This window comes from Hippopotamus amphibius, chromosome 5, assembly GCF_030028045.1.
Source record: "Hippopotamus amphibius kiboko isolate mHipAmp2 chromosome 5, mHipAmp2.hap2, whole genome shotgun sequence".
Lineage (NCBI taxonomy): Eukaryota > Metazoa > Chordata > Mammalia > Artiodactyla > Hippopotamidae > Hippopotamus > Hippopotamus amphibius.
In genome coordinates, this window is record NC_080190.1 from 173,115,832 (window position 1) to 173,138,972 (window position 23,141).

At 67.6% G+C, this 23,141-nt stretch overlaps 2 protein-coding genes and 1 pseudogene across 6 annotated transcripts; 1 reads left to right on the forward strand and 2 right to left on the reverse strand.

The window, feature by feature from the left end:
* Positions 1–1,029: 1,029 nt before the first annotated feature.
* Positions 1,030–21,743, forward strand: THEM6 (thioesterase superfamily member 6). Of its 5 annotated transcripts, XM_057735959.1 has the most exons (5): positions 1,030–1,714; positions 3,776–5,128; positions 17,927–18,102; positions 20,252–20,414; positions 20,601–21,743. In XM_057735959.1, the coding sequence occupies exons 1-2, from the start codon at positions 1,202–1,204 to the stop codon at positions 3,887–3,889; spliced, it is 627 nt and encodes a 208-aa protein (XP_057591942.1). In that variant the 5' UTR covers positions 1,030–1,201; the 3' UTR covers positions 3,890–5,128; positions 17,927–18,102; positions 20,252–20,414; positions 20,601–21,743. The 5 variants fall into 5 exon arrangements, with proteins under 5 accessions (XP_057591942.1, XP_057591941.1, XP_057591939.1 ...); XM_057735958.1 differs by having other exon boundaries at positions 20,252–21,743; XM_057735956.1 differs by lacking the exons at positions 20,252–20,414; positions 20,601–21,743 and adding an exon at positions 19,504–19,840.
* LOC130853694 (secreted Ly-6/uPAR-related protein 1-like) lies at positions 8,471–9,822 on the reverse strand. The gene is made up of 3 exons (XM_057735962.1): positions 9,665–9,822; positions 9,092–9,211; positions 8,471–8,803 (listed from the first exon to the last, which is right to left on the reverse strand). The coding sequence occupies exons 1-3, from the start codon at positions 9,720–9,722 to the stop codon at positions 8,604–8,606; spliced, it is 378 nt and encodes a 125-aa protein (XP_057591945.1). The 5' UTR covers positions 9,723–9,822; the 3' UTR covers positions 8,471–8,603.
* On the reverse strand, positions 13,537–22,165 carry LOC130854323 (keratin-associated protein 16-1-like; annotated as a pseudogene).
* Between the last annotated feature and the right edge of the window lie 976 nt (positions 22,166–23,141).

Genomic DNA, 23,141 nt, shown 5'->3' on the forward strand with positions numbered 1-23,141 from the left:
GCGTGGGAGGCTGTCCAGCCCCAGCGTGGACTGTGGAACAGGGCTACCCCAGGAGCTCCTTCTTCAGGGGTCTTCAAGAACCCTGAAACCCGAGCCCAGGCTGGGTTTGGACTGGACGAAAGCCCAGCTGCCTCGGTCCAGCTGCTGCCAGGCGCCTTCTCAGAGCCCTCTGACCACAGCCATCACGCCTTAAACCCACCCATCCCAGGACTCCAGTACTGACCTAAGGAGGTGGCCGTCGTCGCTGGAGAGGCCTGGAGGCCGGCCGGGCATTCTCTGGGCCTTTTCCTCCCGCACTCGCAGAGAAGGGGGACAGGACGGCCAGGCGTCCCGAGTGCCTACGGCAAGACACCTTTGAATCCACTGCTGAGTCATTTACATTTACTGACTCCTCCCTCTCCATCCCGGACGGTATTTGCTCGCGTTTCCAAAAGCGCAAAGGATGGCCATGCTTGGAAATGAGGTTGTGCCTATCAGGATCTCGGGGGGGGGGGGGGGGGAGGAGGGGTGAGTGTGGGGGGAGGGTTAACGAGGTTACAGGCTGAGACGGAAAAGGTGTACCCGGGCCAGACCGAGATACTCCCTGAATCCGCCGCACATGCGGCTGTCGCCCTGCGGAAGTGGGGAGCCCCCGGAGGTTCTGGAGCAGAGGGGGCTCGGTTTCCAGGAGTCTCCAGGCAGCGCCGCAGAGGACCGGGCCATGTCCATTTCTCCTGCAAAATTCCACAGCCGGGGCCGGGGCGGTGCTGGACACTCTGACCCTCCCAGAGCAGAGGCGGGATCTCCGGGGTCAGTCCAAGGAGAGGCGCCAGGGGCTAGCGCTCCCAGAGAGGGGGCGACGCTGCGGGAGGCCCGGGGCTCCCCCGCGCCTGCAGCGCCGGGCGTGCCCGCCAGACGGCGCTGTGGCGCTCGGAGCGCCGCCCTGTGCCCCGCCCGCCCGGGGAAAAGAAGAAGAGGCGGGCTCGGGGATGGGCCGGACCACTGAGAGCGGGGAGGGGGGGCGGGACGGGGCGGGGCGGGCTCCGGCCCGCGGCGCCTGCGGCCTCCGGCGCGTCGCCCCCCTCAGCCGGCCTGGCGCGATGGTTGGCTCCGGCCGCGCCGCGCCCGGCGGTTCCCAGGCGGGCAGGCGGAGCGCGGGCACAGCGCGGCGGGCTGCGGCGCGGCGTGCTGGGTGGGCGCCGGCGCCCGGGGCTCCGCCGCGATGCTGGGGCTGCTCGTGGCGGTGCTGGCCCTGGCGCTCGCCTACTTCGCGGGGCTGGACGGCTGGTACCTGGTGCGCGTGCCGTGCGCGGTCCTGCGCGCGCGCCTGCTGCAGCCCCGCGTCCGCGACCTGCTGGCCGAGCAGAGCTACGCGGGCCGCGTGCTGCCCTCGGACTTGGACCTGCTGCTGCACATGAACAACGCGCGCTACCTGCGCGAGGCCGACGTGGCGCGCGCCGCGCACCTGGCCCGCTGCGGCGTGCTCGGGGCCCTGCGCGCGCTCGGGGCGCGCGCCGTGCTGGCCGCGTCGTGCGCGCGCTACCGCCGATCGCTGCGTCTGCTCGAGCCGTTCGAGGTGCGCACCCGCCTGCTGGGCTGGGACGACCGCGCCTTCTACCTGGAGGCGCGCTTCATCAGCCTGCGCGACGGCTTCGTGTGCGCGCTGCTGCGCTCCCGCCAGCACGTGCTGGGCACCTCGCCGGAGCGCGTCGTGCAGCACCTGTGCAGGCGCAGGGTGAGCGTCCCCCGCCCCGGCTGCCCTCCTCCCGCCGGACCCCGAGGACCCCTGGCCCCTGCGCGCAGCCGCTGGGGAGGGCCTGCTGCCCGCCCCTCTTGGGCGTCCCCCTGTCCTGCCCGACGCCACTCCAGCCCTTCCCTTTGCACCCAGGGCCTTCTTCACTGATGCCCTTCTTCTCGGGACCGCTCGGGGTCCCCTGAGCAACTCTTTGCAGTCGGACTGCGCATGCTCCCCTCCTGCCATCTCTTACTAACCTGGCCCCTCAAGGGTCCCTGCCCCACCCTCCACCTTTTCCAGAACAGGGAGTACCAGACCAGGCCTCTCCCAAGGAGTCTTAAGTGTGGCTTGGAGTGTGGAGCCACTGGTCCTTGGTGCTGGATGTAGTAGGAGTGTGGGGAGGAGGGGCTGTCTGTGAGAGGAGATTGCTGGGAGTTCTCAAGGACCCGAGACCCCGTTCACCCAGCTTAGATCTGAGGGGCTGGGTCACCATCGCCTGGGTTAGGGGTGAGGATTGAGCCCTATAGAGCTGCAGGCCTTTCTGTTTTTTCCAGTTGGAGAAATGAAGGCTGCAGTACTTGCCGGCATCTCAAGGCCCCTCCCCAGGGCCTGCTCCTCCCAGCACAGCACGGCCTGCTGCTGCAGCATGGCAGCTGGGCCCTGGGGCCGCTGCTGCGGTGACAGTTGCCAGGGCAGCCTCCTGCTGCAGGCGGGTTCCTAAAAACATGCTTGGAGCCTCCATGCCAAAGCCAGGGCCTGCTGGACGCCTAGGTGCCCTCAGGCAGGGTGCTGCCCTCTCTGGCTCTGGACAGGAGCAGAGGAGAGACAGCCTCACGTTAGTCACGAGAGGCCAGCCTTTCCTTTATATCAGAGATGGGGAAACAGGCTCAGAAAGGCGATGTGAACTGCTTGAGCCTGCACAGCAGGCCACAGGCCCAGGCCCCTGGTTTTCCAAAGGGCCTGGATCCCTCCCACCCCACACCCACAAAGAGGCTCTGCTCGTCCCTTCATCTGTCAGGAGGCTGGGAGGGGATGGCCACTGAGGCTTTAAATCGATGGGCTGAGAGCTGCGACCAAAAGGCGGAGGAGAGGGAGCCAAGGCCGCTTTCCTGCAGGCGAGAGTGCCTTCAGGCGTGGGCAGATGGGTAAGGTCCACAGGAGAGGCGAGGATGCCCAGCCACAGATGGCCAGGAGCCACCCAGCCCGCGCCCCTGGGCCAGAATGGTACCGGCTGCAGTCTCGGGTTTAGTGTAGGGCAGGCTGAGCCCGTGGCCAGGGATCTGTGTGCTGAAAGGCTGGCGCGGGGCAGCACGGCCTTGTGGGGAGAGCTGGGCGGGGACGAGGATGCTCCCAAGAGCCAGGCCTGGACGTTGAGCAGAGCTGGGCCCTGCTCAGCCCAGACTTACCCTGTGACCTGGCTCTCAGAACCTCTGCCCAGCCTCCCTGATGCCCTGAGGTACGTGGCCTTTCCCCTCATCCCTGAGAGCCCCCAATACCCAGCTGCACGTCCTCAGACCCCTCCAGCCTGGCCCTCATCCCCTCCCCCATCACAAAATGGTGGCCACGTTTGCAGGGAGGCGGCTGGTGTGGCTGAGCAGGCGGGCGTGGGAACGCGGTGCTCAGGCCCAGCGCTGACCTGGGAAGGTGGCGCCCAGCTCCCTTTGGTGCGCCGAGAAAGAGAGGGGCTCAGGCAAGGCCCTGTCCAGGGCTCTCCTGCCAGAGCCGCTCTGACAATGCTTCTGCCCCCCCATCCCCTGCCTGGGTTTGACTCTGGTGGGCCCCTGGCTGCTCTGGGTCTCCCATCTCCCGTCACCGCTTCCAACCAGCTGGCCTCCGAGATTTTTGCCCCAGATTTGGGGATGTGCAGAGGGCTCAGTTGTGACCTTGTGGGACAGACCGGTCTGACAAAGGCAGGGTGGCGTCCTGAGCGCTGGGGTGGGGAGGAGCGAGCACGGTGGGGCCTGGCAGGGCATCGGGAACCTGGCTGCCCCACCCCCAGCCCTGCTGGTCCCCGCGGCGGCGGGTGGCCCGTGGGAGCCTCAGCCTCATCTTGCCCTGCAGGTGGAGCCCCCGGAGCTGCCGGCCGACCTGCAGCATTGGATCGCCTACAACGAGGCCAGCAGCCAGCTGCTCCGGGCCGAGAGCGGGCTCCACGATGTCGCAAAGGACCAGTGACCACCACGGCCTACCCGCCCGGCCTGCCCGCCCTGCCCGGCAGCCTTGACCTGGGGGCAGCTGCCCGCCCTGCCCCACCTGCCAGGGGGCAGAGCTCGCAGAATGGGCTGGCTGGGCTGGGCTCTCCCTGAGCCGGAGTGGCCTGGTGACCGGCCCAGTCTCCTTCACACGCTCAAGGCCCTCCCCCTGCCCCCATCACTGATGCTCCTCTAGGCCCCACCCCACAGCAAGCCTGGGATGGATGGCGTGACACAGGCACACAGACCAGCTCTGCCCTCAGGGTGGTGACGATGGCCTTGGCATGCAGGCAGCGGGTCGGGGCGGGGGCGGGATTTGGGGGCACCAGCCCTGCAGGGGAAGCCAGGCTTCCATACGCCGCCGAGTGGAGAGAGTGCTGGAGCAGGGGACCGGCGGTTGCCTTAGGCATCAGAGCGTGGAGTCCAAGCGGCCACGGCGGTGAGGCAGGAGCAGTCCTGGAGGCAGGGCTGGGGCTGGCCAGGGCCTGGGGACCTGACGCGGGCACAGCAAGGAGCTGGGAAGGATCAGAGCAGCATTTCAGGGCAGATGGCTCTGGCTGCGAGTGAGGGACGGGCAGGCCCAGGGCAGAGTGGCAGGCCAGGGGTCAGGCGGGCTGACCCAAGGGCACTCAGGAGGGAGCCTGGCCACCGCGTTCCTGGGGTGGGGGTAGGGCCTGCAGCAGAGGCTTGTGGCCCTGGGGAGCGCCTGGGGCCAGCGCGGGTCGGGTGGCACAGGGGCTCCTGTGCAGGTGGCGAGCTGCCGTAGCTGGGGGTGTCCCAGTCGGGGCCTGCTGCTGAGGCGGTTTTGGGAGTGGGATTCTGCCTGGGTGCCTTCACCCAGCCGCACCCCTCAGCGCCCGCAGGCCTATGCTGTGTGACCCCGATTGGGGTCCTGCCCTCTCTGGGCCTGTAGCGCCTCAGTCGTCTGCCCTCCCGCCGGGGCTGTCCGTGCCTGACCTCCTGCCCGCTGCTGACTGTCTTCCTTCCTGTGCTCAGAGCCGCCTCCCTCAACGCGCTGAGGCTGGAGAGGGTCTCCCTGGCGTTGCCTGAGCAGCTCTGTCCTGGCAGCTGCTCCTGGGGCTCCTGCGGTGTCCCCAGCCTGCTGGGACGCGGCTGAGGCCTCCCGCTCCTGCCCGGTCTCCCGCCTTGCCGCTGGGGAAAGGGAGGCCTGGAGAGAAGCGGGCCCTGGCCCAGAGCCTCCAGAGCTGCACGACCAAAGCAGGTGGGCCTCGTCGCTGGCAGGCTGGGGACAGAGGGCAGGGCCCTGGGTGTGCGACTGCCGCTCGCCCGTGGCGGGGCTGCCCGGGGCGGGGTGCCCGCTCCCCTTTGCCCCTGCCGCTGCCCCCGCCGGCCCTCCAGGGCCCGGAACTGCCCCCTCGCTGCCCCGTCCACCACCGCTGCTGCCCCCCGGAGCCAGGAGCACAGCCACGCGCCTGACTCGCCCCTGCCCCCACAGTGTCCTCTGCCCCAGCTGCCGTGGGAGAACTGCACTGTTTCTGTTTTATTTAAAGAAAGCTCAAGAGTAAAGGGTCTTCACATGAGTGTGCTGGGGAGTGCTCCTTTCTGAAGCCTTGGTCCCCCAGGGGTGTTTTCTGGCGTGGGGGTGCTTTCGGGATTGTTGGGTGAGCTTGGGGACCATGCCGGCAGGCTGGGATGCTGTGTCCATTCCACAGAACATGGGGTCAAGGCCAGAAAGGAGTTGCCCCACGTCCCTTCCAGCCCTGGCCCTCTCCTCATCTGTCATTTTCCACAGGGGCTTGGCAGGTCGTGCCCCACGCTCTGGGTCTGGACCCCCAGGCTCCTGGGACCCCTGGGCAGGGTGGGGGGTGGCAGGTGGGGCAGAGGTCAGTGGGCCTTGATGTGTGTGGGGCAGGGTGGGCATAGGGCTCTTCTGCAGGCTGCCCCAAGAGCGCGGGGAATGAGGCCCCTGGGACGTAAGGCAGGTGAGTGATGGGGGTATGTGTGGTGTCTGGTCTCTGGCACCCGCCCAGGAGGGCCCGGCACTGGGACCTGGGACAGAAGGGCAGTTGGAAGCAGCCGGGTTTGCAGCAGGCATTCGTGATGGGCCCGCGGGGCTGGAGAGGCGCGGAGCAGGTCAGCGGTTTGTTGCCGGTGGGGGCGGGGGGGGGGGCTGAGGCCTCGGCCCTTTCCACCTTCTGGGGCAGCCTGAGGGTTCTGGGACCCGCCGTGCCGTGCCTCCTGCCTGTCCTGAGCCAGTGGCGGGGGGCGGGGGGCGGGCACATGGGCCGCCACTCAGAATGTCTGTTTCTCTTTGTATAAGGGGTGTTTGCACAGGTCCGGAGGGGCTGGGGATGGGGAGGTTGGGGGATCGTGTTAGGTGTCTGAGCTGAGCATCGCCAGACAGGACAGGTTCCTCGGTGGGACCATACACAGGGAACAGTGCGTGCAGGTGGTCTGGGCCCGGGCAGGGCTAGTCAGTGGTCCCAAGGGGCTGGCTGGGGCCCTGGGGAGGCAGGATGGGCGTTCCTGGGTGTGGTCTGCCCTGCTTGGCACCATGTGTGTTTGAGTGCGCACACGTATGTGAAGGGGTGTTCGAGATGGTCAGGGGCATCTGGGCTGCATGCGACTGCCTCAGGGACATGGGGACTTCTGTGTCCCCTTCAGGGAGACCACCCCAGCTGGGCGGTGTGGCGGGGAGGGGAGCCTCTCGGTCCACATTTGGAGGACAGACCAGCAGCAGCGGGGAGGAGGGTCCTTGCCGGCTAGGGGGCCCGGGGTCAGGGCTGGGGCTTTGGACGTGTATCTGCAGCCTGCTTCTTCTGGGGGGACCCACTCTGGTCCAAAGGACCGGCCGATTTTGTTGAGACGTTCAAGTGACTGTTTCAGCCCACCCATGGGCCGGGCGCTGGTTCTCCTTTCTGGGCCACGCTCCTCCCCTCCTGCAGTCTGAAGGCTTTCGGGACGTCCGCTCCAGCACCCCCCAGCCCCGTGTGGTCTGTGAGGTGTCTGCTCCCCAGCTGGCTTCCCACCCACCACGTGCCTGTAAGACATGGTTTGGGGCAGGGGGCAGAGTCGTGGCAGTGCTCCGCCGCCTCATCGCTGCTCTGCTCAATTTTAGTGTACTGGAAGAGGGACCCTTGCTCCTTTCCCTTGCCAGTGGGCAGGGGTGGAGGGTCGAGCAGCCTTGGTAGCCCTTCGTGGGCATCTCCCCTGCCTTCACCGTCCGCTGTGACCCCCCAGCTTCCCCGCGACTGGAGGTGGGCGTGCCCACAGATGGTGTGAGCAGCTGGCGTCCCCCCCGTGGCCGCCCTCTGGCCGCCCCCGAGGCCCCTCCACCGCAGCCTTCCCAGCTCCCAAGGGGGCGGGGGGGGGCGGGCTAGTGGGTGTCCCCAGGCCCGCGGGCGGGGCGGGGGCTTCGTGGGCCCCCTTGGGCTCAGGCCACCTCACTGAGCTCCTGGTGGAGGTGCCGGCAGGGCGGACCTGTGACCCGGATGCCCAGGGGCGGGGCAAGGGGCACGTGCCCTCTGCGGGCCACGTCGGGGCGAGGCGGAGGCCCCGCAGGTGCCTGCTGCCACCCACGCGCCTTCCCTGGGGACGGGCGGCTGCCGAGCCACCCCACCTGCTTCACCTGCTCTGCACCCCTGCAGGGCCCAGAGGTACCCTCCCTGTCGCTCTGCTGGTGAGGCTGACTGGGGGTGACGTGGCCTCGGAGTCCCCACGATGAGGGGGTGGCCCCGGCCCCCGGCCTCCAAATTCAGGGTCCATTGGGGGCTGTCTGGAAGCCTGGCCACAGTGCAGAATGTGGAAAGTACCCAGCCCAGAGGCGCGATGGCAGTGACACCCTGGGGTCACTCCAGCTCCTGCCTCCACCTCCCTACAGTGGGGCCGGAGCAAGTGACCACCAGGAACAGCTGGAAGCCACGTGAGGGAGGAGCGGGAACCTGGGACCTTGGGCTCCCGGGGGCTGCCCATCCTTGGGCAGACCGGCCAGCCCTCGGAGTGCTGCAGGCCCAGCACGGCCTGGAGCCCCGAGCCGGCCCTGAGGGGTCTGGGATGAGCTGGCGCGGCCTTCGTGCTCTGTGTGCACAGTCTCGTCTCAGCTGTCCCCAGGGCCCAGGGTGTGGTAGGCCCGTAGTCACAGGAGGTGACTGAGGCCTGTGGACAAGCACGGGTGCCAGCAACCCAGGTGCACCCCACCCCTACACACTTCGGAAGAGCCAGCCTGGGTAGGCAGGCTGTCTGAGGCCATACGCCCTCTTCCCCATCCTCCCCTTACTGCTGTGGCAGCCCTGGGCTGGACAGGCATACCTGCCTGTGGAGAAAACTGGATTCCAACCGGTTTCCTCCCCATTGGTGGCGGGGGGTGGGGAGGATCTCAGGGAAGGTTCTGGGAGCAGGGTCAGCTTTTCCTTGGGCTGAGGAATGGGTCCTGCCTGGTCTGACATGCAGGAAGTCTGACCCAGGAAGCATTTCTCCCCCAAGCCTCTGTGTTCCCATCTGTGAAATGGGTCAGAATGGCCCTAGGTGAGAACGAGGCTCACCAGGTTCCACCCAGCCGCCTGAAGGAGGCTCTGTGGCCTCTCAGCGGGCAGAAGGAAAGAGGTTGTCTCCAGCCTCAGCTTATTTATTTTCTGTAAGTTTGGGACAGTGAGTGCCCCCAGGCGGTTCTTTCTCCTAGGGTCCCGTGAGTAACCGGAGGCCCAGTGAGCTCGGGCCGTGGGGGCACGCCAGGCTCTTCAGGAAAGGAGGTGGCCGAGGAGTACAGCCCCCAGAGTGGCCAGGGCCCCAGCACTGAGCCTGGCAACCCCCACGGAATTGCAGAGGTCATGGGAGCAGCAGGAGATGGGCCGGGCAGCCCCGATGCTGTCTGGGTCAGTGGGCTCACAGAAGCTGGAGCAGGAGCTGATCACCACAGGGTCCTGGTGGAAGGGGAACTCTGCCGGGGGGGGGCAGGCGTCAGAGCCTGCTCCCCACTGCCCAGCGCCCTCCCCAGCTGTCCCGGCCTCTGTGCCCTCGCCCTTGCCCTTCCTGCCCCCTCCCGTGCTGCCCTGAGGCCCGCCAACTAACGGCCGCCCTGGGAAGTCACCCGGGCCCCCAGACCCCCGTTGGGGTCTCAAGCGTGGCCCTGAGCTGGGAGCCTGAGGCTGACGCAGGCAGGGTAGGCAGTTACACCCCAGCAGAGCCAGCCTGGGCCCCCACCTCTGGGCCCTGCCCCCAGCCTCACCTGATTCCACCGTCAGCAGCGAGGTCTTGCAGGCTGTCTCCTCTGGCTTGCAGTGAGTAATGTTCTTGCACAAGGGAAGGGCCGTGGGCTGCTCACAGGTGAAGCACCTTAAGGCCTCGCCTGGGAGAGGGGTAGGGGCAGACCCTCATCACCTGGCCTCGACACCCAGCCTGGAGGCAGGGGGGAGGGCTGCAGAGGAGGCCAGGGGTGCTCCAGCCCCTGCGCCGTTCCCCGTGGGTCCACCTGCGGAGCATCTGCTCCCGTCCCTCCCCGGGAGAGGGGCTCACCCCGCTGAGCCCCTTCAGGCCCAGGCCCCCAAGCGCAGTCTCGAACGCTGCGTCCCTCTACCCGAGCCTCGGTTTCCCTCCCTGGAGAGCGGGCCGTGACCCCTGTCCTGGGTGAAGCGGGACGGGACCGGGAGGCTCATTCAGGGGGAGGGAGGTGAGCCCGGTCGGGGGCCTGAGGAGGCCTTCCACACAGAGCCCCCCACAGCCCCCTCCGCACTGAGGAGCTGGGCCGAGCGAGGACCAGAGACAGGGCCCCTCGCCAGCCCGCTGCCCCTGCCCCACGCACCCAAGCTCACGGTCAAGGCCGTGGTGAGCAGCAGCTGCAGGGCCCTGGGGAAGGCCATTCCTCGTGCTCGGGCGCCGGGAGGACGGCAGGCTCTGCTGGCCTCCAGTGGGGATTTATACCCACTCTGGGTGGTTGTGGGAGTGGCGTGTGAGTCAGCAGGGTGGCCGGGCAGAAGTGGGAGACGGCTGGCGGGAGGCTGCGTGGACGCCAACGCACTCACAGGCCCTCAGGGAGCAGGCCCCTGTGGGGCCGGAGCCTGCCCTGGGCCCGCCCTGTAGCCTGGCCTGTTTGTCAGGCTCTGGCCTGGACTAATGTCTATCTGAAACCTATCCAGGCCAAGGCCCATCTCCTCTACACCTTGACGTCCTCTACCTGGTGTATACCTGACCCAAGGGCCCACCAGAGAGGAGGCCCAGAGGTGGGGTGTCAGGCCAGGTGCAGAGCAGATGAGTGCCTGGCGGCGGTGGGGGGAGGGGGGGTGGGTGGCGTGGGCCCACCAGGCCCCTTTCGGGCTGATAAGCGTGGTGCCCTGGACCAGCCCCCTCCTCACTGCCAACCCCCTCCCCACACGTGGCCTTTAGACCAAGCCTGAGCCTCCTGGTTCTAGGCCCCAAACAAGAGGGCTCTGCCCACCCCCCAGGCTCCTGGATCCTCCTCACTGCCCACCTCCCACCACACACTTTCCCATGTCCACGCCTTTGCCTGTGCTCTCCCTCTCACTGAGTAGCCTCTCTGGTCTCCCATCTCCCCTGTACTGTAAGGCCCAGTCCAGGTGCTTCTCACCCAGAGTCCTTTCTGGTATCCCAGTCTCTGTGGCTTCTCTGTCCTCTGAGGGCTCAGTGAGTGGTTGTGTGGATGGATGGATGGATGGATGGATGGATGGATGGATGGATGGAAAGATGGGTGGATGGGTGGGTGGGTGGTTGGATGTGGATGGGTGGGTGGATGGAAAGATGGATGGGTGGATGGATAGATGGGTGGATGGGTAGATGGATGGATGGATGGAAAAATGGATGGATGGAAAAATGGATGGATGGATGGATAGATGGGTGCATGGGTGGGTGGGTGGGTGGCTGGATGTGGATGGGTGGGTGGATGGAAAGATGGATGGATAGATGGGTGGATGGATGGATGGATGGATGGGTAGATGGGTAGATGGATGGAAAAATGGATGGATGGATAGATGGGTGGATGGATGGATGGATGGATGGATGGATGTGGGTGAGTGGGTGGATGGATGGAAAGATGGGTGGATGGATTGTTGAGAAAATCAATGGGTGAATAGATGATGTTTGAGAGAATGGATGGGTGGAGGGAAGAATGGGTGGATGGACAGTGCCTGAGTAGGGGCTGGCTGGTTGGAAAGCGAGGGTAGATGGTGGATGAAAGAACAAGTGGTTGGGAAGATGGCGGATGAAAGGATGTATGCTGTGTGGAGGGTGGGGGTGGGCCCTGCTGCAGGGTAGGCAGTTAAACCCCAATCTCGGGGCAGGGTGAAATGCCGGGAAGAGCTCCGGGCGGGCACCCAGGAGGCCTGGGCCTTGGCCTTGCTGCCTCCATGTGTGGCCTTGGGGTGACTCTCTGAACTGGATTTCTGTTTGTATGATGAGACTAGGGACGAAGGGCCGTTGTGAGGGCAGAAGTGACCTGGCCACGTGGCCTGATGGTTGCAAGGAAATGAAGGGAGGGCGTTGTGTGCAAAGGGAGAGACCGAGGTTAATGCAAATCAAATGCTCAGGTTGCACGTGGCAGGTGTGGCACAGACAGCACCTGGGCAGCCCTTCCCTGGGGCTTGGGCCACCAACGCACAAAGGACTTTGCGAGAGGAGTCGGGGAGAGTCTGGTCTGGAGCCTCATAGACCGAGTGGGTCCAGCTCCCCTGAGCTCCTGTGTGACCGGGTCCTCTCACGAGCCACCCTGACCCCTTCTTCTGTGTGTAAACCAGGCAGAGGATCAGCAACCCAGAGGCAGCTGCGAGAACCAGCAAGTGAGGGTCACAGTGGGGGTGGACGTGGGGCAGCGGTGGGGTGGGTGTGCCGAGAGGCAGGCTGGGCTGGGCTCCAGGTCGGGAGACCCCGTGTGCCGTCGGGGGAGGCTACCTGGGAAGGGCCTTTGCCCCGGCTTTGAAGGAGCTGGAAGACCTCGGAGGTGGAGCAGGGTGCCGTGGGGGGTGGGGGGACGGAAAGAGTGGCCAGGATGGGCACACGGCCTTCCCGTGTGTGCCTGTAGGGCTGTGTGTGTGTGTTTACTGAGTCTCAATCCAGGCTTTAAGGCCAAGTGACCTGCCACCCTCCTCATTTTTGTGAGAGACACAAGAAAGCCCAGGTGAGAGGTGTGAGGGGTGACTGAGGACAGTGTCTCCCCCTTGACAAGGTCAGCGCTCACCACCCCACGTGTGGCACCAAGACAGCGTTTGAACGTTCCTGGCCCCCCGGCTCTTTGCCGTTCCAGGGGGTCTACCCAAGGTGCTCTCCAAGCAGGGGGTCTGTGGGGGTCCTTCCTCCGGGGAGCTAGCTTGGACTGCAAGTCTTGCCCAAAGGAAGCAGAGGTGTGGAGTTCCAGGGGACAGGGGGGCCTTCTAGGCCACTGGTCTCTTCTCCCACAGGCTTGGGGTGCCTTCAGTGACACCCGACTATGAGTCCTGGCTGCTGCCTCCCTCCCTCCAGGATCAGGAGACCCTTAAAGGGGGTGACTCTCTGGACTCAGGACTGTGGGCCGGGGGGCACCCTGTGGTGCGGAAGGAAGGATATGCAGCCCCATCTCAACTTGGCTAGAGGTGCTGGCTGCTGGTGGCCCTCCCAGATCCCAGGGGCCCACCCACCCAGGGGTCTAGGAGAAGCTTCTGGAGCGTGGTGGGGCTAGGACGGTGGGGCAGAGAGGAGGGGCAGATCCCAGGGCCCCAGGGTACCTGCCCTCCCCTGAGTCCATCCTTCCTCAAGTGCCCGGGCCTGGGCTGAGTGCTTATAGACTGTGTATGCATGGGGAGGGGTGTGAGAGGCCTGTTGGGTGGGTGGCATTTTGGGGAGATGGTCTGGAGGCTTTGGAGATGGCCCAAGGCCATTGGAGGGGGGCGTGGTGAGGGCGGGGCTGGGGGGCTTTCCAGGTTGGGCCTGGAGAGGGCCTGGAGCCCACCCGCCAGCCTCCTCCTCTCAGCAGCCTCCACCACGTGACTCCGGGGCCCGTGTCACCACAGGCCTGACCACGAGATAAGGCCCTGCTCAGGGGCTGGGCCAGTGAGCCGTGGGGCGCTGCACGGAGTAATCCCAGATCCCGGGCCACTCTTGGCCCCCCCGGACCTACACCTGGCCGGGCCTGCCCTCCACCCAGCCAGCGTCTCTGTCATTCAAGGGCGGCCCTGATGCCCCCACCTCCGAGAAGCCACCCTGATCCAGTCCTGGTGGACGCGGTGCTCCCCGCGGCCATGGGGCCCCACTGCCTGTCCTGCCCCAGTCAGGCCCCCGGAGCCCCCGAGGCCAGGAGGGCAGAGACCTGCCTGGTTTGTGTGGGCGTCCCAGGGCTAGTGACGGTCCCCGTTTCCCACGCCACAGGGAGAGGGAGGGCACGCGGACGGACGGGGCAGTGACGTGGGCGAGGGGAGACGGCTCCCGAGAGCGCCTGTGTGGCGGGGCTGGGCAGCGGTGGGCGGGGAGATGGGGTGGGAGGGCTGGAGGGGCTGAGGGGGACACAGCCAAGGCTGACGGAGCCAGAGACGCAGCAGGCGGCCCTCCCCGTCCCAGCAGGCTAGGTCCGCGCCCAGAAAAGAGATGCAGGAGGCCTGGTGCAGGCGTGATTCTTCACGGGCCCTCAGGGCTGGGCGGCACGGGGCTGCAGGGGGTGGGGGGGGTGGGGGGGTGGGGGAGGGGGGAGGATATCTAGAGTTGGAGGCTCAGGAGGGGGGCGAGCAGGAGGGTGACAGCCAGGCCGTGGGGGCTGCCCAGCACAGGCGCCCCGTCCACGTTGCACAGGTCAGTGTTGCAGCAGGACACGGGCCGGGTCCAGCCGATGCCGTCCACATCCGAGGGCAGGCACTTGCTGGCACAGGACTTGGTCACTGTGGATTCCCCAGGAAGGGGTACACTGGGGGCACGGGGGTCCTGGCGTCAGGCTGGCCTGTGACCCCATCCTCCTCGACCTCCAAGCCCCAGCCCAGCCACCTCAGCAGCACACACTCTGGGTCACCACCCCGGTCTCAGTCCCTCCGTGACCCGGCCCCTCCTTCCTCCCACCACCATTGTGCCAGGGATGCCAGGTGACTTGCTCAGGATGCCTCGAGGGGTGAGGCCACTCCACCCCCAGTGACGTCCCAGCAAGGCTGAAAAGTGTTCCCATTACAGAGAGGCAGGAGGGAGGGAGGCAGGAGGGAGGGAGGGAGGCCCGGCTGCTCGGACCAAAAGCCCTTTTTGGAGATGACGAAGGTGGTGGCTGCTCTCTGCCCACGGGGGGCCCGGGCTGGAGGCAGATCTGACCCCGGGACCCCGGCCCTGTCCCACCCAGCCCCACTGACCCATCTCCAGGGAGTAGAGTGTGGTCTTGCACATGGTCTCGTTGGCGTTGCAGGTGGTGGTGGTGACACAGCTAGACACGCTCGAGGGCTCGGGACAGCTGTAGCATCGCAAGGCCACCCCTGGGGAACAAGGAGGGACGGATCAAGCAGGCCCCGTCCCTCCCAAGCCCTCCGACCCGGAGGCCCGGGTTTGAGGCGGACAACGCCACCCAGGGTCCGGTCATCCACCGACCAAAACGCCGGGAGGATTCAAGAGCTGCGAGCTGGGGTCCCCGAGTCCTAAGGCAGAGTGGGCCCCTGGGGGGATGGGCTCAGCCTGCCGGCCAAGGCCAAGGCAGAGGTAAAGCAGCTCTGAGGGTGCTGGGGAGGGGCGGGGAGACGGAGGCACCAGGCCTCTGTAGCAAAGGGCCTGGCAGGGGTCCAGAGGACCTCGCTGCGGCACAGCACCCCCTCGGCGTCCTCACCAGCAAAATGCAGGGCCCAAAGGCTGCAGGGGGGGTCAGGGTTCAGGCCAGGAGGTATGTGGCGCACAGAGTGGGCCAGGCTGCGGGGCGCGGGGGGAGGGGGCGGGGCTGACAGCCTGCCCCTCTCCCCCTCACTCCGCCGGTGCCCCACCCCCACCACGGCAGCCCAAGCCGCCCGTGTGCACAGTAAGGCCGCGGGCCCCTCCGCCCCCGCTCCGTGTTGCTCTGTCTCTTGGGACGACCTCAGTTTCCTCCTCTGGGAAATGGGCAGAGGTGTGGCGGCTGGGGGGGGGGGGGGGGGGGGGGGGGGGGGGGGGGGGGGGGGGGGGGGGGGGGGGGGGGGGGGGGGGGGGGGGGGGGGGGGGGGGGGGGGGGGGGGGGGGGGGGGGGGGGGGGGGGGGGGGGGGGGGGGGGGGGGGGGGGGGGGGGGGGGGGGGGGGGGGGGGGGGGGGGTGGGGGGGGGGGGGGGGGGGGGGGGGGGGGGGGGGGGGGGGGGGGGGGGGGGGGGGGGGGGGGGGGGGGGGGGGGGGGGGGGGGGGGGGGGGGGGGGGGGGGGGGGGGGGGGGGGGGGGGGGGGGGGGGGGGGGGGGGGGGGGGGGGGGGGGGGGGGGGGGGGGGGGGGGGGGGGGGGGGGGGGGGGGGGGGGGGGGGGGGGGGGGGGGGGGGGGGGGGGGGGGGGGGGGGGGGGGGGGGGGGGGGGGGGGGGGGGGGGGGGGGGGGGGGGGGGGGGGGGGGGGGGGGGGGGGGTGGGGGGGGGGGGGGGGGGGGGGGGGGGTGGGGGGGGGGGGGGGGGGGGGGGGGGGGGGGGGGGGGGGGGGGGGGGGGGGGGGGGGGGGGGGGGGGGGGGGGGGGGGGGGGGGGGGGGGGGGGGGGGGGGGGGGGGGGGGGGGGGGGGGGGGGGGGGGGGGGGGGGGGGGGGGGGGGGGGGGGGGGGGGGGGGGGGGGGGGGGGGGGGGGGGGGGGGGGGGGGGGGGGGGGGGGGGGGGGGGGGGGGGGGGTGGGGGGGGGGGGGGGGGGGGGGGGTGGGGGGGGGGGGGGGGGGGGGGGGGGGGGGGGGGGGGGGGGGGGGGGGGGGGTGGGGGGGGGGGGGGGGGGGGGGGGGGGGGGGGGGGGGGGGGGGGGGGGGGGGGGGGGGGGGGGGGGGGGGGGGGGGGAGGGGGGGGGGGGGGGGGGGGGGGGGGGGGGGGGGGGGGGGGGGGGGGGGGGGGGGGGGGGGGGGGGGGGGGGGGGGGGGGGGGGGGGGGGGGGGGGGGGGGGTGGGGGGGGGGGGGGGGGGGGGGGGGGGGGGGGGGGGGGGGGGGGGGGGGGGGGGGGGGGGGGGGGGGGGGGGGGGGGGGGGGGGGGGGGGGGGGGGGGGGGGGGGGGGGGGGGGGGGGGGGGGGGGGGGGGGGGGGGGGGGGGGCCCTGCGTCCTTTTCTGGTTGGTGTGGGCCCCCCGAGGGCCTGGGAAGTCTCTCAGACCCCAAGTGCCCCAATATGTCTGGTCTCCGTCTCCTGCTACCCCCACCTCCGGTGCCTCCTTGGTGTCCCCAAGCGCCTCCTGAGACCTGCCCCCACATCACGGCCCCGCAACCCGGGAGACGGTTCTGACCCTGCTCGCCCGGCCCAGCAGAGAGCCCTTCCCCGGCACCCACGCCCCGACGAAGGGCCGTTCCCCAGTGGGCGCCCAGGGCCCTGGCCACCAACCGCCCTGCCAGTCTCGGTCCTGGGGGAGGCCCCGTCCCGCCACACCCCGCCTCAGCCTTGCTCAGGCCGCAGGCGCCCCTCTGTGCCGGGCCCACCCCACTGCCGGCTCTCCCTTCTCACGCCAGGGCTCCTAGCCTCCCTGCTTTCCCCTCCTCCCCCACCCCCCACCCCCGGGCGCTGCCCCCTCCGGCCGCCCCACACGCCTCACCAAGCCCGCAGCAGGGGGGCCAGCACCAGCACCAGCAGCCGTGTCCCCCACATGGTCTGGTCCGCAGCGCGCGGTCCTGGCCTGTCCACAGGGGTGGTGCACACCCCCTGCAGCCGCACCGACCAGTCAGCTGAGCAGATTAGGGGGATCGGTTTTCGAGGGTGGCCCGAGGTGCAGAGCCCCGCCCGCCTCCACCCGGACGCCCGCTCCTCTGTGCCCCCCCTCCCGCCACCGCTTCCTCCTTCCTCCGCCTCCCACGGTCCGGGCCTCTCCCTGCACCCTCGTGAGCCCTCTCTTAGGGGTGCGGGGGTCCCCGAGCACCTCTGTAACTCCCTCGGTGGGGTTCTTCACCTTCTCCCTCCCCCTGAACTCAGACATCACTGCACCTAAGAAAGACCCCCAGACTACCTGGACGGGAAGGGGCTCCCCGCACCCGGACGCCTGCCTCTCTCAGGCATCTGTCCGGCCTTGGGTCCCCACTCCTGTCTCCGGGGCAGATTCCTGGTCTAGTGGTTCTTTGTTCGAATCCTCCCAGGGTGGCCCAGGCCCCAGCGCCCAGCCTCTCTGAGGTGGTCACATGGCGCGTAGTGATGGCTGCTTGGACAGCCAGCCAAAATGTGCTCAGAGGCTTAAGGTGACAAAGACAGGGAAAGAGCTGGGTCAACAGAAAGGTCCTGGATGGTGGGGGGGAGGGGAGGGGCAGGGTCACCTTGGGGACGCTCATCCTGGGGTCCCCTGGAGGGGCGGGCCACGCCGGTGATGCTAATGGGGCCGAGGGGCTGCCCCCAGGCAGGGGTCCCCCTGCCCCACGGCAGGTCACCAAGTTGACAGGAAGGCCCTTGCCCCAGGCTCCGACCCGGGAGATGTGGTTTGGGTCCTAGATTCAAGCCGCTCCAGTCACTGCTCCTCCCCCCCAACCCCCAGCACACGCCAGGGGGCCCGCACCTCAGCCTCTCCAGGGTGTGCCCCGCCTGGGACCCTGTCCCCCCTCCTCCAGGCCCCGCTGCAGAGCACACCCTGGCAGGGCGGGGGAGGGTAGCTGACAGGCCCGGCCTGCTGGGCCCAGACGCAGCACTGGCTCCCGGCGGCCTCAGTGGACCCCTCCATCTTCTCCCAGAGCGTCCACGTCTCCCCTCCACTCTGCTCCTGCCCTTCCTGCACCAGGGACGCCCGTCCCACCCCTCCCCCCGTGGCTGAGATTCTGTCCTGGGACACCCTCCCCCACCCCCATGGCTTTTTTCTAGTCCCTGGGTCTCAGCTCCATTCGGGGTCTGGTCTCTGACCCCGAGACTGGGAGGGCCTGTGTCTCCCTGGACACTGGGTGGGGGGCACCTAGCCTTCCCTCAACACCCAGAATGTGTCAGACACTCCGCCTGCTGGGTCTTCTCTTTCTCAGTACAGCCGAGGATGGTGCCCAGTGCTAACGCCTGGATTCTGGATGCAGGATGGGAGGCTCCAGCGGCGAGCTGACAGGCCAGTCACCCGACGAGGGCTGGCAACAGCCAGGATAGCAGCCAGGCCTGTCTGACTCTGCTCTTCACCCGGCCACCAAGCTTGACCTGGGTGCAGCTCACAGGGTAAGACACCACCACCACACCCGAGGTTCCTGCTTGGGTCCAGCCCCATTCCTTTGCTGTGGCTGGCCCAGCCCAACGCCTTCCTGCCCTCAGACCCAGGGGCCCCACCTGTGCTTTCCTTCCGGAACATACCTGGCCCCAGGGGCATTAGCTCCTCCTAGTGTTTTCTGCCTGACCCCACTGGAGAGGCTGAACCCTTCTGCAAAGTGGCAGCTGTCTAGTTAGGGCGAGGAGGAAGTGCCCCAGCCAGGGTCTGGGCTGCTCTGCCTAGGATGCCTCCTAGCTAACAGGGCTACACCCTTCTCTCTGTTCCTCCAGGAGCCTCCAGATCAGAGCTCAGCGCTCAGAGTGGGACCAGCCTCAGGGCTCAGAGTGGGACCAGCCTCAGGGCTCAGGGTGGGACCAGCCTCAGGGCTCAGGGTGGGACCAGGCTCAGGGCTCAGCGTGGGACCAGGGTCAGGGCTCAGCGTGGGACCAGAACCAGGGCTCAGCGTGGGACCAGGCTCAGGGCTCAGGGTGGGACCAGGCTCAGGGCTCTGCTGCTCCATCTACCCAGCATGGCCTCTTCCCCAGCCTGCCTGTGGGTTGGTCTCCCCGGAGCAGTTTCTGTGGGCCCCCAAGATGGCAAGGGGTGTCCCCACCCCGTGCGCCTCTTGTGTCCGGCAGAGCAGACTGAGGGCCCTTAAACCCATGTTTTCTAAGTTGTGAAGAAACTGCACGGACCGTGTGACGGGCTCCCGGGGCCGTGGCTGTGACCTGTGTCTTCTCCCTGCAGCCGCGCCTGGTGGCATGGCCCTGATGGGTCGCTCCCTGTCCCGGGGACACTCAGGCTGCTCAGTGTGTGCTCAAAACGCTGCTGTGCGCGTCTCCCGCTGCAGAGTCTCCATGGCCTTTAGCCACGGCAGTGGGTCTCACGCACGGGGCCAGGTCCGTCGAGCACCGTGCCACCTCCATCACCGAGCAGGCCCCTCAACATGCCTCCGTCCCACCGATCAGCGCATCACCCCATGTCCCTCGCGTCCCCCGCTGTGTGTGTTGCTATCTGGGGAGCCGGCATTCAGCATCCAGGGACGTCGTACAGCTTCAGAGACAGCGCCTCCAGGAGGCTGCCCGGATTCCCACGAGGGCACCCGGAGGGCGCCCCCTGCCGCTGGCATCATCGTCCTGCCCAAGACATTTCTTTACTCAAGATTTAAGATGCTGCTTCCTTTACCTCGCTGCTCTCTGACTGGGAGCGTGCTGAATGTCTTTTTCCTTGAATGTGCTCACGTCCTTGCCCGTTCCTTGTGGATTTGTAGTTTATGTAGGAAAGGAATTCACCTTTTCTCACGTGTAGCAAATGCTTCCTACCTCGTCTTCTTTTAGTTTTGCTTATTATTTTTTCACACCGTTTCTTTTCAGATTTTTACATCATCATGAGTCTTTCTCAACCTGAATTTGAGTGCTGTTTTTCTTTAAATGTTTTTTCTTTCTTTTTTTTTTGATTTTTACCACTTTATTGGGTGTACTTCCCATACCATGCAGTTCACCCATGTGAGGTGTTTTCGGCATATTTTCAGATACACGCAAACCTCAGAGTCAGTTTTAGAGCACTTTCATCGTCTCAAAAAGAAACTCCTACCCCTTGACTGTCCCCTGCAAGCCCCCTGTTTCCCCCAACCCCTGCAGCCACTCATCTATCCTCTGTCTCTATGGATTTGCCTGTTCTGGGCATTTCAAGTAAATGGAGTCTTTTGTGTCTGGCGTCCTTCACTGGGCCGGGGGGCTGTGGCCAGCCCACTCTGTACCCCCCTACTCACGGTGGCGACGGTGATGCAGTGGCTGGAGCCTGCTGGGCATCTGGACTTGTGGGAGCATCCTCCGAAGCCCTTGCCCTGGTGGCGCTGCAAGGCTTGGACAGGGACAGATAGGCGCAGGGGACAGACAGACGGACACACAGACAGGGGCCAGCCGAGGGCAACTTCTGCGTAATGGCACCCTCTCTTCCCACTCAGTGCCCCGCTCCCATTCTCGGAGGCCCCTCTCCTTCCCCTGGGGGTGTCTGACCCCTCAAGACCTCTGAGCTAGAGGGTCGGGGAGAAGGTCACTGTGTACCAAGCCTCAGCCAAGGGCGCTCTGCCTTGCCACCCTGTGGGACTGGTGATCGCAGGATACAGGTGGTCACGCTCAGGACGCGATGGGTCGCAGTCCCCGTGGGCTCCGTGCTGCAGCTGGAGTCGGCTGATCTAAGTCCCCCGCCACCAGAGCAGCAGATGTCACAAAGCTCACCAAAGCTGCGGGAAGCCACCCTCACGTCAAGCCTGGCGATGGTGGTAAGGTGGCCGGCTGGGGTGTGGGGGCAGGTGGCGGGGACTCCTAGGGACGGGCAGGCAGTCCCGGGAAAGCGGAGATATCTGTGCCCCGCGGGTGCCCCCACGAGCTAACCGTTCTGCCTCCCCTCCTCTGCTCTCCCTCCCAATGCCTCCGGCTTTCCCTATGCTGTTCCTTCTGCCCTCCAGGCAAAACAGGCCCCAACTCAGACGCTCCCTCCTCTAAGAAGGCCTCCTGGGTTTCCAGGGCAGAGTTGAGGGTCCCTCCTTTGACGTGTCCACTGTGAGCTGCTGGCACCCCTGCCCCTGCTGTGACGTGCCCCTGCCCCCATATGATCCGGTCTCTGGACTCCCTCCCCACCCACCGCCCAGGTGTGAAGGACGTGGGTGGGGCGTTCACCCCCTCGTCGCTGCCCCCAGAGCATCCATCCCACTGCTCCCCAAGACGGCCACAGGGCTCTGGGCCCCGCTCTCCAGCTGGAAGAGCGGTGACCCCAGCCTGGGCCTGCTCTGCGTGGGAGCAGGTGGGACTTGAGCGGGGGCCACTGGGGCAGAGAAGGGTCTCTAGGCGGCGACGTCTCAGTGGACCATTTAGCACCCGGCAGGGCTCCCGTGATCCACTGGCCCTGGGCTGAGCCCGCGGAGGGAGAGGAGGCCTCCTGACCCCCACGACCCAGCGCGGGCGGGTGACAAGAGCGCTCCCTGCGTTGAGCTCAGATCCCCCTGGGCGTCCCATCCTCATCCATCCACCCTGACGACCCAGGGGCCATTCTCGGAGGTCAGTGGTCCCTGGGGCCCAGCCTCATAGACCTTTCCCACATGACAGAGTCCCCTCCACCAGGGTCCCTGCTGGGGAGACAGTGAGCAGATCCCAGAGACGGCGGGGAGGCGCGGCGCTGGGCCGGGGCTGGGGCTGTCCACTGTGCTTCCTCTGTTCATCTCTTTTTGAGCCACGGCCCGGTGAGGGGGGTGCTGATGCGGGGTGGGGGCCCAGCTGGTTTCGTTCGGGCATCTGGGTGGGTGGAGATGCCACCGCAGCTCGGGGGTCCGTGGGGAGATGACGAGGCCGGCTGTGGGCAGCCCCATGTGGCGGGATGTCCCCGAGGAGCCCAGGAGCAGACCTCTGGGGCAGATGCAGCCAGCGACAGTGGGTGTGGGCGGAGCCAGAGGAGACTGCGGTGATGGGAGTGGGAAACTGCCCCCAACATAAGGCCGGAGTGGACAGGGGAGAGACCGGGGTCCTCCCTGGGGAGAGGAAGGAGAAAGCCAGGAGAGGGTGGACCTGGGAAACAGGCCAGGGCATCGAATTCAGGTGGGCGGGGTCACTGCTGCCCGGGGAAGCCTGTGGGGGGGTGGGGGCGGGGGGTCAGGCCAGGGGCAGGGCGCTCGGCAGTCAGCAGCCCTTGCAGGGACAACGCGACAGCACAGCGTGTAGGGCTCAGCTGATGGACCTGCAGGTACAGGCAGAGACTGGGCGGGGGGCAGGAGCTGGTGCATGGGGAGGGCCAGTGCCCCCAAAAAGGGGGTGGGGGGGCGGAAAGGGGTTCCCCCAAGGTGGGAGTCACGGCTCCGTGGTGGCCGAGATTGGAGGGACAGGCTTAGAGCAATGGGGGAGGACTGGAAAGGAGGTGGCCCTGAGCCCTGGACTCACCCAGCTCCAGGCTTGAGGCAGCAGCCCGTGGGAGCCCAGAGAGCAGCCGCGTGTCCTCCTGGGCAGAGGCCTGGCTCCCAGGATGCCCGGGCTGCTGTCTCATACCAGCTGCTGCTCTGCCCCGCCCCGGAGGCCAGCTCAGCTGAGGAACTGGGCCGGGGCAGGGGCAGCACTGGGGTCCAGCCTGCCCGCAAGGCTCCACGGCCGTGTAGCCTCCAGACAGCCTCATTTAAGCCCATAACCCTCCTTCCTGGTCCTCCCACCACACGACTGGGGATCACGTGAGATGGCCTGGCACTTGATGAACCTTGGGCACACAGCCTCTGGGCCTCCCGAGGTGAGCAGGTTGAGGGGCTGCCTCAGGCCTCTGAGCCACTCCCTGCCCCTAAACATGCAAACGAAGCTTAGAGCCCAGCGAATCCAGAAGCTTCACCAGCGGGGAGTGAGCGGACCAGCTGCCCTCCAAAGTGCTGCAAAGCACGGGCCTCAGCTTTCCTGCCTGTCAAGTGGCCCTCCTCCAGAAGCGGTGGTTGTGAGCTGCCTGCCCCTGGCAGTGACGAGGGACCCTGGTGGTGATCACAACGATACTGCAGGGCCCCGGCCCTGCGGGTGTTTGCCCAGGGCTGGGGGGCGGGGAGCAAGAAAGGCCCTCGATATTAAGAGAGGGCCCATCATGGGTGAGCGCCCAGAAGAACCCTCCTGAGAGCAGGAGCCAGACTTCGTGGGAGCGATGTGTCAGCCAAGCCATTCTGCCAAAGCGGGAGGCGCACCGTGGGCGCGGTGCAGGTGGCCGTCTGAGGGGGCCAGCCCTGCCAGCCTGGGGCCCTTGTGTGTCTGCTCTGGCAGCCCGCGTGGCTTCTGTCCATCCCTCTATCTGGTGGCTCCTGGGGGCTGGTCGGTCTCAGACCCCACTCCCCCACTCTGCAGAGAGGAAGAGCCGGTGTCAGGAGCTGGAAAGCTGGGTGGTGGGTGGGTTCCTGGGGTCCCGCCGCCCTCCCCAGCCCCATCAGACTTCCCCGGGGGTGACAGGGTGAGTTGGTAGCTCTGCATCTCTCCGGGAGCCTCGGGAGCCCTCCTGA